This window comes from Dermacentor albipictus, chromosome 7 (assembly GCF_038994185.2).
Source record: "Dermacentor albipictus isolate Rhodes 1998 colony chromosome 7, USDA_Dalb.pri_finalv2, whole genome shotgun sequence".
NCBI classification, from domain to species: Eukaryota; Metazoa; Arthropoda; class Arachnida; order Ixodida; family Ixodidae; genus Dermacentor; species Dermacentor albipictus.
This window is the reverse complement of record NC_091827.1, coordinates 74,445,714-74,460,311: the sequence shown is the minus strand read 5'-3', so window position 1 is coordinate 74,460,311 and position 14,598 is coordinate 74,445,714. Positions and strand designations below refer to the sequence as shown.

The 14,598-nt window shown below is 49.4% G+C and overlaps 1 protein-coding gene across 5 annotated transcripts in view; it reads right to left on the bottom strand.

Annotated features, from left to right (window-relative positions):
- LOC135899107 (neuronal PAS domain-containing protein 4-like) overlaps positions 1-14,598 on the bottom strand; it is a 160,192-nt gene that overhangs the window by 46,725 nt on the left and 98,869 nt on the right. For all 5 annotated transcript variants that reach the window (XM_065428384.1, XM_065428385.1, XM_065428388.1 and 2 more), the window contains exon 3: positions 6,913-6,971. In XM_065428384.1, the coding sequence (XP_065284456.1) occupies positions 6,913-6,971 (59 nt within the window). The remainder of the gene's footprint in view (positions 1-6,912; positions 6,972-14,598) is intronic.

Sequence of the window (14,598 nt, the reverse complement as noted above, 5' to 3'; positions counted from 1 at the left end):
TTCTTTCCTTCTTTCTTTCGTTTGCTTCGACATTATTCTCAGAATGGCGTAAACAGCTTCCCGTAGTAACAGTTTCACTCTTTTCGAGTTGTACCCGCTCTTCGTGTTAAAATATTTGCTGTTCAGTTTCTGTATCTCCGTACCTAATTATTTGTGCGACATGGGGACGCACACGGCCCTTCTGATCAAAGCACATCCCCGATGCAGATTGCAGAATTCGCGCAGAACGGTACGAGGCCGACCGTAAGGTTGCGATGCGATTTTGCGCAAGATCGAACTAAACCTCCAAGAGAGACGCTGTGGTCAACCCGGCGCAATGGCTAACCTGCGAACGACGTCAACAAACCGAAGGCGTTGCGGTGCGGACTCACAAAAGAAAACTCCCGATAGCCTCCCAAGCCCGCGCCTTCATTTCTTTCTTCAATTTTTTTTTATTTCTGTCACTTTCCAACTTACACGGCCCAACAAAACGGGCGGACAGCGGAAAGGCAACCTGGGCAAAACGCACTCTTTTACACGCTTCCACACACACTCACGCACAACAGCACGGGCCAGACAGTTAAACCTGACGCCGCCACGGTGTCTTGAGAGAGAGCTGAGCAGTGACGGCTGCTAGGGGTGCAGAAAGAAGTGTGGTGTGTGTGTGTGTATGTGCGGAGAGGGTGTGTGTGTGTTGGCCTGTGGAGGGGCAGGAGAGAAAAGCAAGGTTTAGCCCGGGCGAAGTAGCGCGGTGGGGGAACAACCCAGATCGTGACGAACTTTTCTCGCGATAAGCGAAGCCGAGCGCGGCGGAGAGGTGGACTGCCCCCGGCCCGGTACACCACCCCTCCCGTGTGCGCGTGTGCGTTTGTGTGGGTGCTTGCGCGTGCTTGCGTTTGTACGTGCGTTCGTGAGCGTGCGTCTGCGTTCACACGGCACGACCCCCGCACCGCCCTCGTACACCGCAGCTTTCCTTCCTTCTCGCAGCCTGCGCCGGGAGCCCGTTACCGCATGGAATCGCGTACAACCGACGTTTTCTGCTCCTCAACAAAGCCATGCAACTCCACCCGCAGCTGTCCTCTGTGGGAAAGCAACTGAATGTCCACTGCACGTTTGATGTTTTCTCCGGTACGAGGGCACTGCCTGACGTTAGCTTTGGCTTTTCGACATTTGCGATTGCGCGACCTGCCCTAGGAATATTTGCTCAAGTTAACTCGTGCTGGCGTCTTATTCACATCGCACTCGGAGTCCTCGAATGATTCCATTCTTTATAATACATAACTATTTAAGGGCCATGTCCAGCCGCCCGAGGCCACGTTCTGCCAAAGCTATGCTGACGGGACATTCAATAAAAGTAATTGTAATTGTAATTGTAATCGCTCTTGCCAAAATCATGGTCAAGGCTTTCGACGAGCACCTGCACAGGTCTTTTCAATCGGCGTACCTGCTTGGTGTTAAGGCCTGTTCAAATTGGCAGTAACGATATCAGCAACAGAAATCTGCTTAGCATAAGTAATCGATCGCCATTACGCCGTAATTGGTAGGAGAGAATTGGAGAGGAAAATAAATATCATCGATCAGTGGAAAGAAAGATCGTGTAGCATCGAAGGTTTATGATATTCTAACACATGTCCATGTCTTTTGTGGCATTTTGCTCGCTTAGTTTTTGGCGTGCTTATGAAATTTTGTGACGTTTCTATTCTTATTTTGATGTTGTGTGACTTGTACTTTTGTTCTCCTCACGTGACAACTAGAGGGCGAGACCATCTTTTGTTGCCAACATTACCTCGTTCGGGCATGTCATTATAAACGTCGGATAAGTTTAATAGGCAGCGGATTTGCGTACAGTGGTGAGTTTGCCTTTCGCAGGTGGTTTAACCGAATAACTAAATCCAAAATACCCAGCAATAAAGAGATTTCGCTTACACACTTTTCGTTTGTGCATTTGTACGCTTCCCAACAAACCTCAGCACATGCCCCGCCTATCGCACAAGACTTCCGCGATTAACCCTATCAACGCCTACCGCCCAACCACCACAGTTGCAACCACATAACCGGACTAACATCTTTTCCTGCAAGCCTTTATACGCTAACATTCAAGCAACTAACGACTATGCATACTGTTGTTAGCAGCACTGTTCGGAGTGCAATGCTCCAGTGGGCATCGATCGTCCCGGCCGCTGAAGCGGCCATCCACATTCCACGCCGCCGCGCGAAATTTTCTCAAGACGCCAGCGTCTCAAGCGGCGCATTATTACGATCCTCCCGAGGCGCCGTCCATCGGGTATTCACCGCAGGGTCGTAGAAGGCGTCTCGTACAGCCGGGGCCTCTGTCAGCGCCGATATGCACCGCGTATGCCTGGCGTGGCCGGGCAAAAAATTTTGTTCTCTCTCTCTCTCTTCTCTCCTCTTTGTTTTTGTTGTTGTTGTTGACAGGGTATAGAAGAGCTCGGGGGCTGCCTTCGTTGTCTTTGTGCGGGCGCATAGCAGCGTAATGTGTACGCCCGGGGGCCGGCCCCTTATCGCGACCTTTTTGCGCGGGGGTAGACCGGCGGCGCGCGGCAAACGTGACCAGAAGATCCTGGTACGGTACGCCATCCGCGCACGCCGATCGCGATCACGCCGCGCGGAGCATGCGCAGCGCATCCTGGTCTGCTTCTGGGCGCGATGGTTGGCCCGTTCCGTTGGCTTCGGCCCGGCGTTTACACGATGCCGGGGCGGGGTCTCGGTGGCAAGCCGTGTATACGTACATACGAGGCCGGTTTGATCGACCGGAGCGGTGGTATAGATGCCAGGGGGACCTCGCGAGCTCAACGCGTGCGGTGTTTTTGTGAGGTACGAGACATTTGAGGGCCGCGCTGTTATATATATCGAGGCGCTAACGTGAGACAACCTTTCACACTCAAGCGAAACATCAACTTTATGTTAATCACTCAGCAGATCGAACGGAGATATTTGCGACGGTGAAGGCGCTCTCTGGCGCTCTTCTCCTGCTGTGCAGACAAATACGTCCTGGCTATTCTTAACTGACTCGTACCGATTGACGCACGTGCGGACATGGACGAAGGGAGACAAAGGAAATTCGCACTTCCTGTAAGGAATCTACACTTGCACTTATCGATATAAATTTGTTAGAACTTGCTGGTTTTGCGGTACTACAGCCTTCTGCAAGGCCACAGGTGGAGGAAATGCTGGCAGTGTATTTATACGTTCGACCTCATAGTAAATCACAAGAGGAACGTCTATGGCCCCGCGGTGCCTGCAGTTCCTTGCCCCTCATAGACCACCACACTTTATTTTAACATTTCATGTTTGAAAACCAGCGACAACTAAAGAAAAGAAATTGGAGAGCAGAATAACCATGAAGACATGTTTGTGATATTTGTACTGAGCACTATACAATAAGTTTAAATCGCCCACTCGAAATTGTTTTCCCGCCGTGAGAAGTTTTCTGTGGCTTCACTACACGGAAACTCAGGTTTACTTGAATATGTGGAGCGAGTCATGGAATATTTTACAAATATTACACTAAAAAGGAATACCGTGCACAACAAGTCAGCTCGTGCGCTGAGATGATCATAGGCTTTTGTTTAAAGAGCTGTTTTGAGCTCTGTTGTAGAATAATTTTGGTGACAGGGTATGGAACTGGTAAGAAGTTTTGCTAATGTTTAATGATATGCTGGTATACACATGTAGTTATTTCGATTAACCATATTGTTTTTGAACCCTGTACTATCCTTGTTGGCACTGAGCCCAGAGAAGGCTCTGAGTGTACTTTGCATTTTCAACCAAAGTTATCAAAATTGCACTGAATTAGATTGCAGGTGATACCACGCTGGCGCCCATGGGCACGTTCAGCACGTAAGAAACACGTTCGCTCCACTTGGCGAAGTGCACGTGCGGTACACCGAATGTATAATGAACAACATAATTCTACGCATTCTGCAGACAATAAGGACGTTGGACCCACTTTTCCTCTGAAATCTCTACACAGATACCCGATACATGAGGACTCGGTCATAACCCAGGTCCCCTATATTTAAAAAGAAAAGCTTGAGCGCCACTAGAGGCTTCGCTCAAAGTTGCGCCGAGCTGAGGCCGTATACCCTATGCCTCCAAGTATGGTGCGGGGAGATCAAGGTCCTCCGGTCCAGCCTACGAGAGTCGTCTGCTATCCTCCGCTCGGCCAACTCCCTCCCCTTTAGCTTCTGCGAACAACGATGGTTGGCTGGCGCTATCTAATGCCATAATGAACAGCTGCATGCGCGACGATTAGCGGAGATCGGTGCAGGGATAATGACGCTGAGGCCGCGAGTGGCCCTCCTGCTCGGCATATCAAAAATACCGCCGCACTCTCGCTCGCTCTCCTCTCCGCGTGAATTACGCGGTCGTCTGGACAAAGACAAAGAAAAGAAACATGGCTGTGTCTGCTGCTGCACACTATTGGTAGGGAGCAGACGATGCGCTTACGTGTATATATACGCACGCACACACATGAGGAACGCCAATCACCACGCCTCGGGACTCATGCATGCGGCGGAGCAGACGAGGAGAAGGAGGAGATAATGAAAGAAGCAGCAGACGATGATAAAATACCAACGCCTATATGGCGATATGGCGGGGGCATGGACATCGCGCGACGAAGAAGCAAACAAAAGAGCCAGCTCGACGAAGCAGACGAAAAAGAAGAAAGACCATGAGAGATGCAGACGAAACCTGCGTGCGTGCGTAACGATAGAGCGCTATAGTATACACGTAAGTGCCGCGACGAAGCAGACTGCAGAAAGGAAAAGAGAAAAGAATGAAATAAAACGACCACTACGCAGAGAGCAAAACCGAAACCAATCACAAAGATGGAGAGAGATGCAAGCTGCGACGGATGCCGCGGGGCCCGACGCCATGTTGCGTGCGATGAGGGGGCGACTGTGCTCCGGTGTCAAAGGTTAATGCGAGCAGCAACGCTCGCGGGACCCCATCGGAGGTCAGGGGTCGACTCGGCCTTTAGCTCTGTTTTGCCACAGCCCTCTTCCTTCCTTACACGGGGTTCGGGGTGGCTGATAAGAATTACCTGCCGGAGGGGCTAGGAGGGGGTTTCGGCTGCGGGGAGACTCTGAACGATGCAAGCAGAGCAGGGGCTACGGGACGAACCGCACGAAGAGTCAAACAAAGAAAACATGCCGAAAATTGTGCAAGCGGCTGCCGAGCTATCCGGGTACGCAGCTCGGGACCTAACTGTGGGAGAACACGTGTATCGATGTCTCGAGAGAAAATTTTCGTTGAGCCGAGCTTCATTATTTTTTTTTCCTCTTAGGGCGGTGCGGTTTAGATATGACGGAGGGTACAAGAAGGCCTTGGCGTGATAAAGCCTACGCTGACGCAGTAATTTAGCCACAATTTGGCTAGTCTCAGACACCGAGAGCCGATTATGGTTGCGGGTCGAGGCGTATATACCTGTTTGTGGTCAAGCGGTTGCTCCCCAAACGCGGCTCCTTTTCAAATTCTCCTCTCACGGTATTTCCACATCTTTAAAAACGAGAGATAGGTAGGACTCTACAGTAGTCGCAACTTCAGATTTTACAGCCGATAGTAGCACGAACGCGCATGCAGTTGTGGCTATACAGCAACAATGTTATCTCCATATGTTCGCTCTTGTGGACGTTTACGGCTACTCTTTCAAGTGACCAAAAGGAAGCGAACGCGCCTACATGCATGCCCGTCGTTGCGCCCCTATTAGTTTTCTTCCTTTCTTTCTTTCTTTCTTTCTTTCTTTCTTTCTTTCTTTCTTTCTTTCTTTCTTTCTTTCTTTCTTTCTTTTCACAGATGCGGGGACTGTGGTCAGCCTTGCGGAAGACAAATGACCTTTCACGTTGGTGTGATGCAATCCGTGGCGAGTGATAAGCCCTAATGATCTGGGCGAAGGCATGAAGTGTGCATAGATGAACCTGGCAGAGTGGAATGCCCTCACAGTTTACGGAACCCCCGCATGCTGGGAAAGGAATCTGCATCCTACAACGGTACTCGACCATAACATATATTGTAGCCGTTTGACATTGTAACTCTTGTTTCGAACCTCACAGTGTAAAAAAACAAATAAAAAACACTGCCTATGTGCAGTATGGTTCATAAGCAGAATTGCAGTACGAACTAAGTTCTGTATACGGCATGCTTACACGCCTAGAAAGTACATGCGCTACGGTGGCCATGAGGGCTTGACAATGGTCACGACTCCTGGTACCTTGTAAGGGTTTACTTCAGAGCCTTATGTCTCATGCCCGATGAGCAAGCGCTCATGTTAAAACCATCCTTCAACCCTTTCATTGGGTCAAATGCGAAAATTTGCAGTTGCCTTTCACCGGCAGATGGCGTATGACGCGCACATGATGACCGATGTCACCGTAGAAGTTTGAATACAGAAGAAGCGCGCACGCTGGTGCTGCTCTACACTAACCACCGCATCTCCTGAGCATTACACGTCGTCGCTGCTTTTAAGCTTATCCGCTCGGCTCAGTGGCGCGGTGAGTGCGGGGACAGCCATGTTGAGTAATGCGACGTATGTTTAAAAAGCGTAATTCCAGTATTTCGCATATCTCTGATTCTACAGATATGTAAGACCAAAGCGCGGCGCCTTGAATAGGAGAATTTCTGGAACGTCTTAGTGCAGTGAGAGACAAGAGTATGTGCATACATAGCGCGACTGGCGAACATCGGTGTTTCCTTCAGAGGAAAACATGTTGATTTCTTGAGGCAGCTGCTTCAAACTTCAGTTGACGTATAAAGGTCGGCGGCAGTGTTAAGTGAGGCTTGAGCTCATAAACTCCTTACCTTATCGACCATTCCTTCGAAAGAGTACACTGATGCATATGCTTATAAGAGGCACTTTTAAATTTCAGTATGGAGTGGGGAGGCGCGGGGGGGGTGTTCAACTCAACTTACTTTGGAGAAGCCGAAGTGTATAAGCGGGACCTCCGGCAGAACGTCGTGTTTCCGGAATACTGCAACGACAGAAAATGAAAAAAAAACATGAATAGGGCAAGCGATTTAAGACACACAGTTATACAGTGGCTTGGCGATCGAATGCCCCACGTGACAATGCCCGATATTGTCCAGCACGTGACAAGTAAAAGCAAGAAAACACTCACACGATACCGTGTCGTACTCCGGAAAAACGCACATTTACCGTGCCACATGGTAAGTTTGGGAATTTATTTCCACACATGGCGGCAAAGGTTTAAGCAGAACTCATAGCGGAACAAGTTGCACTTCCAGCGGGCACTTAGAAAGAATGCATATCACAAAGTAAGTGCCCGCATTCTCTAGACTGAAAGCAACAATGGTCGACGAGCAATCATACCACACACAAAAAAAAAATGATTGGAATAAATATTCCTCTTTCACCATACCGTGCAGGTTTGCTTGCTATATAGTGCCACGTGGCCTATCGACAACCTGCGATGGAAATCCACCATCAAATTGACGTGATGAAGCATCTTTGCCTCCGTACTGTGAATTTCTCGGTGTATACTGCACCAGATACCCAACACCAGCACCAAGCATATACTTAGCTACACTGCAAACACAAAAGTTATTAAATTCAAAGCTCACGGCCACTTTACTGATGAACGAAACCATTATTATTTAGGATTACTAACAGGGAAACCGATTGTGGGCTTCCGCCGAACTATATATACAAGATTGCTCAAACTGATCTGTAAGCGCGTTTATGAGCCCTGCTGTCCTTCACGGTACCTCGCTGGTTGCCTTAAATAGAGTTGCAAAGAGGCAGTAGGGGACATATCTTCAGTTTCTCTAGCGTTTGCTGTCCGACACCCAGCTCTGCTTGCAAATTCACGCAAGCGGAATTAATTGCACGTGACCTATATCTTGCTAAAAAAAAAAGAAAAGTAAAACTCGGCCACGTAAAAGGGGAACCGCACCGCCACCGGGTCAACCGCAAGGGAACGCCCACATTGGGAAACACCGAGTGGGCGGTTCCAGGATGGGAAGGGCGGGGCCACGCCCTTCGATCGAGAGGTCCAAAGCAAGAACAGCCAAACGCGTGTTCTAAGGCAACAGGAGCATATGCATTCAGCGTTCTGCAATGAAGACGCGCGGGGTCCTGCTCTTTACACACAGCGACAGTCCCGTTTATTTCTCTCTACAAGCGCAGCCGCAAAAGCCACATACGAAAGTGGAGAAGGAAATCTTTCCTTTTGGTTAGGTCACCCGCTTTTACTGCGAGTTATGAGAACTTGTCTGCGCAGCTGGCATCAGTTTCTGCTGAAAACTCTTGAGCTTGAGTCTGTCAACTTTAAATTTGCACAGCACATTTCTTGTGACCTCAGGTTTTGGGCCTGTCATTTGACGCAACAAGATGCATGCACTCTCAGCTCCTATGTTCCCTCGCACGATGGCTGTTTGCCTCGATCGCATGAGTCGTTATATTTATTTATTGCAAAAGTATCCTCGCCGGACTCGGCAGCATCCATTTCACATGAATTCATGCGACGCTGCGTGTTCAACACTACACAGCTTAACACCGTTAGCTACACAAGTATAGAACGTGCACATAACTAGCCGTCTGAGTCACTCTCAGATGGCTACTACTCAGAACGTTTAGTATAGACACTGGATTTGGGAGAGAGAAGAAAAAATCCTAATACCGCAGCCGCAAGTTCAATGGAAAATTTGAGCACGTACAAACCTTCGCGACCTACACATTCACCCTGTAAATTAGAAGCGCCGTGCCCTAATAGATCTATCAATTTTTATTCGTCGTGCCCGTGTCCCACAAACATCTGTCGCCAACTGTAGTCTTTCTCGGCCTGTCCTTATCTCCCCCGCGGATCGCGCAACGCTCCACAGAATTCTGCAGTGTCCGGTCGCAGCGCCCCGTCCCAATCCCTCTCGTGCTCGCGTATTTCTGGCTCGGGTCTCTAACGCTATACCCGTATGAGAAACACACGCATACAACAGGGACCGTGCGTTTCGGCGTGTTCTCGTGGCGCCTGCGGATCACACACACACCGCGCGCGCGGGGGCACTGATTGTGGTTCGAGTAGCCCTCGGGCTGGGTCAGCCCTCCGAGGCGAGGTCAGCCCAGCCGGAACTCCAGCGCAGTCCTGCCCTTCTCACATCGCCTCCTCCTTCTCTCTCTCCCATCGGCGACTATCATTCTCATCTCCGCCATATTTTTTTTCCCTCCTTCGCCCCCCTGGCGCCCTGTGTAGGCGCCCGCATGTGCCCCGTGGCGCTCGTCGCGTAATTAAATAAGCCGCCGCGCTGACGCCCGTCGCCAATATCGACTCCCCTGTGCCACCACCTCAGCCGTTGCCTGGCGTCGCCTCGCCTCCTCTCGCGAGTTCTCGCCCTCCACGTGCACACACCCTCGCCCTTTTCCTCTCTACATCATGAGAAAGGCTACTACTATAGCAGCGGGATCCAAGACAAATTGCCGTGGTGCTGAACGCCGGCCAGAACAGGGGCTCAGGTCAAAAAGCTGTAGATTAAAATTTGTATAAAGCAACAGCAAGCCAACACGCCTTTGACAGCGAACACATTATTACCCGAGGCTAATGACGTAATCAGAAAAAAAAAAGCTTTTATGAACAAGAAAAGAAAGAAGTTTTACGAATTCGTCCCCTCGTTCGTATAGGTGATCTAGGCCATCGGCAGGCTAGCTTCACAAATAGTGCATATGCCTGCATAAGACTGGCTGCAATTTTCTCGTACGAGCGATTGTATAGCGTAAGAGCCTCTTGTGAGTTTTTGACAGCCCGCCGGGTCAGCACTTTCGTTCTTCCCATCAGCGCTCGACAGCATCAGTTTCGCGCGGTCGCGTACTTTGCACTGACAAATCAAATACCCCGAATATCTTTTTTATGATAGTCGGGAGGGCAAAGGGGTGGTGTCGATAACGTTCCTAAACTGCACACTGGGTTATGAGGGCCACAATGCGATTTCGAACACTTCGGGGGTTCTCTAACGTACACCCGAAGCGTGGATTGCACGAGCGTTTGCCCATTACACTACACTCGAAACGCGGGTCGGGAATCCAACCTTTTACCTTAGTTGTTTCCCATAGCAGGACGCCATAGATACTGACGCGAAGATATTGGACATTCTAGACTAGACATTCTAATAACTTCTAGACTCGCATACGCAACAATACCTATAATACAGGCAGAGCAACCAAAGGGAAGATAATATTGTACGCAAGGTATTCATTGCACATAAAGCTGCGAAAACGTTTTGCAAATAAATGCTACAGCTATTATTAAAGAAGCAGTTCAACATCGTATGAAATCGACAGAATGTTTTAACCACAGCAAGCCTCGATACCATCTTTTCTGCCGTAGACATAACTCTGGCTTTCTGCGCGGCTTTCTGGCTAAACACCTCGTCAAGACTAGTGAAGTGAGTAGCGCGCAAACTTAATGCTGAGCGTTTTCTTCGAGGCGAGATACCCTTTATTATACCACTTCAAACAAAGAGAGGATTAGACGAGAAAATGCGATCTTTGGTCGTATTTTGTGTGCCGATGTCAGTCGGTCTTGCGTCTCGCGCGTTCGAAAGAGAAGACGCTCGCGACGCAAGACCGCGGGGCTTTTTTTCCTCACAATCGTCCTTATTGGACGTACGCAGTGGTTCTACTGACTTGTCGCCTTCAGTCCAGTTTTTACTCAAAACTCATTTGAACGAGCGAACAGTTGGCATGTCACTGGTACGCTCATCACGGCGGTTAACTTACAATACCGTTTATGACGAGCATTCATTCTCGCTAAATGCCGGTTAACGGCACTAATCACAGGGCACGAAGAGAAGGCAAACAACAGTGATGAAACAACAGTGTGAAAATCGACGGTATGTCATTATTCCTTAGCCGAGTGTCCACAATGTATCGAATTCCTTTCCTTGAGCCGTACATTGGGCTCGGTCATTTCTCGAAAGCGGACCACCTTTGAACCGGGTGTTCCCGGCTGCGCATCTGCTTTTAAAATTGGTCACGTGGTCACATTCAGCAGGTCATTTGCCTCCTGTCCATGGTAGGTGATTTATCCAGCACCAAGCAACAGTGCGCAGGAATTCTATAGCGAAACGGTGCATCCCCAATTCTCCGAAACGAAAACTCTTGCTTGATTTAGAATAGTATAAGACCTCGTTCTCCTTGCTTAAGGTTTATCTACTCCTATTTATCTTACTGAATTATCTTCTGTGTCCCAAACGAGGCCAAAGAAATTATAAGGCGTTTGTCTCGTGCAGGAATGTCCCTGACATCCTTGCGCTATAATGGTTACGTCGGGATAGAACTGAATTACAGACGCGTCTGACGATGGAGAAATTTCACTGTACGAAATATTACAGTAAATGACCGCGAAATGTTTAGGCAGCCTCATTCCCAAGGCTTTCACCGTCGAAATAACGGCTGGCCGCCATTTTCTAAGGTGTACATCCCGACATGCCGCCCACGGCAGCAAATCGAATTTCGCTATTCTCGCGTGAAATGTTTTTTTTTTTTTCACTTTCTCTCTTCTTTTTTTTTTTCATGGAGTGTTCGTGGGTGTCGCCCTCTCTTCTTGTTCACGTCGATAGAAACGTGTTGTCGGAATGGCGCCGATGGCTTGTCAAATATGATAAAAACCTGACACTTACAATGACGGCTTCATTTGACAGTCTACCCGACATTGGAGCTCTGCTCGTTATTGAACGTGGTCATGACGACAATCTTCAAGTATCACAAACGGGAAGTACGACCATATATCGCCTACATCAACAGGACACCATTTAGTAAAGCAGTGGCTTCCATGTCCAACGATATATCTTGCGTGCCATGGTGTTGTTTTCTTTTTCCCCCTTGATTGATTTCTATATTTAAGTCCTAAAGTTCGGTAACACGCTTTCTGGCTGTGCGGCTCCATGGAGGATACGTCTGGGCGTTTTTACGAGCCGAGAGACTACATGATTAAACAAAACATTGCTGGACGAGATAGTTGAATTAATCGATGGATGCATAATAGCGTAATTTAAAGGCAAGACACGTTTTACGAAGATCCCCACTTGAAGCATGCATCTGCATCTGCTTCTAAAGTTTTTCTGTTTGTGCACTTCCTTCTGTCGCCTGCTGTACCGCCTAAACTATATAGGACTTGGACATGCACCCTGCTTATATCATAGAAGTCTGCCTACGCTGTTATAACCTACACAAGGAACAGGATAATTACAACAACTAAAAAACTAACTTCTTCGCTCATGTAAGGTTTAGCAGCTACTTAACCTTCACCAATTCAGTTCAACATAATCTCCAATTACTGATCCGTCCCTACAAATATAATAGAGCACTCTAATGCCTCATGGTGAACATAGTGATAGCCTCGCGAACTTACGATCATCAAGCTGTGCTTTTTCCGTGTTGACTGTTGTGGTACCTAAAGCTCAATGACGATATTCAGCCTTGGAACGTGGAAACGTAAGAAGGGAAGCCCACAACATATAAACGCGGAGTTGGCTTCTGTCGCCACGGCAACGCACGTCAGAAGACGTGGGCGTTCACACTCGGTAGCCTGTATACGTGAGGCCAGCATGCGACCGTTTCCCGCACTCATGGCGGACGTCCCCGTAATGCGCGTAAACGAGTAACAAAATTGCGCCGCTCAAGCGCCATAATTGGTCATAAATAATAAGCGTCGCGTCGTCTCTACCACTTCTTCCTCGTAGGAGAATTATGGAAGAATACGAGTATGTAGCCCCGCGCTTATGGGTATCTTTTTCGCGGTGCTTTTCTTGTTCGTCTGCTGCAACTTTGTTGCGCTTTTCATGCTTATCCAGTCCTATAACGCGTACATGTGTTTCTTTTCCTTCTAGTATGCGCTAACTCTAAACTCCATTTGTCAAGAGCAAATCACACCTCCATTTAGGCCTAACCGCGACAGCAACGTGGTCAGAAAACAACCGAGAGAAAATTAACAGCTGTTGTCGTCTGTAGCCGCCTTCTGCAGTTGTTCCTGTGTCCTTCGTGTTTGTTCACGTTTTACCGGTAGCAGGGTCTTTTAATACGGAGTGAAGATGGAGTGCCAATGAGCGTAGCTAAGCGCCGTGCGCGCCTCACCGACAAGCACGCAAGGATCTCGTCAACTACAGCACGGTTTTAGAGCAGCGCTTACTAGACTGAAACGCGCACGCGTCGTAAGCACGCGCTTCGCCTCCCGCCGTGTTTCTTTTTTTTTTTTTGAGTACATATATTGGCGACGTGTGCTCGCGTGTCCGAGTGAGCAGACGTTGACAGGTATTGATTCAGAAAAACTGATTACCCACGCTCCACAGACGACGGCTTCTCTCCGTGCCACCGTGCCGAATGGAAAAACACTTAGCAAAAGAGAGCAGGCTGCAAGCACAGCGCCTCACGAGAAGCAGGATGTAAGACAAACCGCATTATATAGCAGCCTCCCGTGCCTTCTCGGGCGACGACGCGATGTTTGCTATAACGGGCAGTCATTGTTTTCTTTTTCGTCTGCTGCCACACTAAGCAATATGCGTGGATTCACGCAACAGCGTAAAAGCCCGAATCATGCAGACGAAAGACAAAACAACTATGACCGCCGCAGCGACTCTGGCTTTTAAAGATCACCTACGCGTGGCAGGCCACCCTATTCATCTTTTTGCCATTCCGCCGCTCCCGCCGAACACACCAACTGCACGCACTCACGAACAAACAGACGCGCTGATTGAAGGTTACGAAACAGCGGCGGCAGCGTTTTTGCCAGCCATAGGACATCACCGACAGGGCGAAGTGCTGGCAGACAAGAGCAGACGACGCCAGGCGTGTTGTAGCAGACGAAGAAAACCGCTCGACGAGTATACGCTTTCTTTCGAGCAGACGGCGCCGCGGAATAGTCGGTCGTCTGTTCGCGTCGCGCCAGCGTGATCTTGCGAGAGAGGCTCTCGGCACCAATGCCCGTCGTTTTCGAAGTCGCGACGCGACGGGGAGACGTATTACAACGACCTGACTTGGAGCCGGGTTCCGGGTCGGCTCCCTTTTCTTTCGCTCGATCCTTCCACGTGGTTTTATAGGGGGCTCACATAGACGCCATTTTGTACGTCTCACGAGCATATACGAAATAAAATAAACAGCAATCGCAAGCGAAAGTGCCGGCCGTGGATATGTGCGTATATATGTACCAGACGCCCATACGGCGTCGTCTGTTATACAACCTGTCTTTAGCGCCGCCTGGTGGCGTACGCGCCAGCCTTCTTTCTGCCCCCCCCCCCCCTCCACGTTTGTTATTTTCGTATTTGTTCCCGCTGCCACGAATGTAACACGTTATGGACACTCTTCGCTTTGTCGAAGACAGACCGGTGCACATAAAAGGAGCCGGACCCCGGGAGCGCGCGAGATGCGTAATGTCGGGTATAGAAAGACACCGCTGCTGGCAGTACTGTCCCCGCCAGCCTTGGCCTGCGGCCACCACCACTTGCTGGATTAGAGGCCCCTAACGTGGCGCCAGCCCCCACCTTCTTTCTTTCACTCTCGCCTTTCTTTATTTCGGCTCTTCCCATAACGTACCGTCCCCCCCACCTCTTCCCGCTCTTTTCTTTTCCGAGGTACGCACCGGTTCCTGTCGCCAA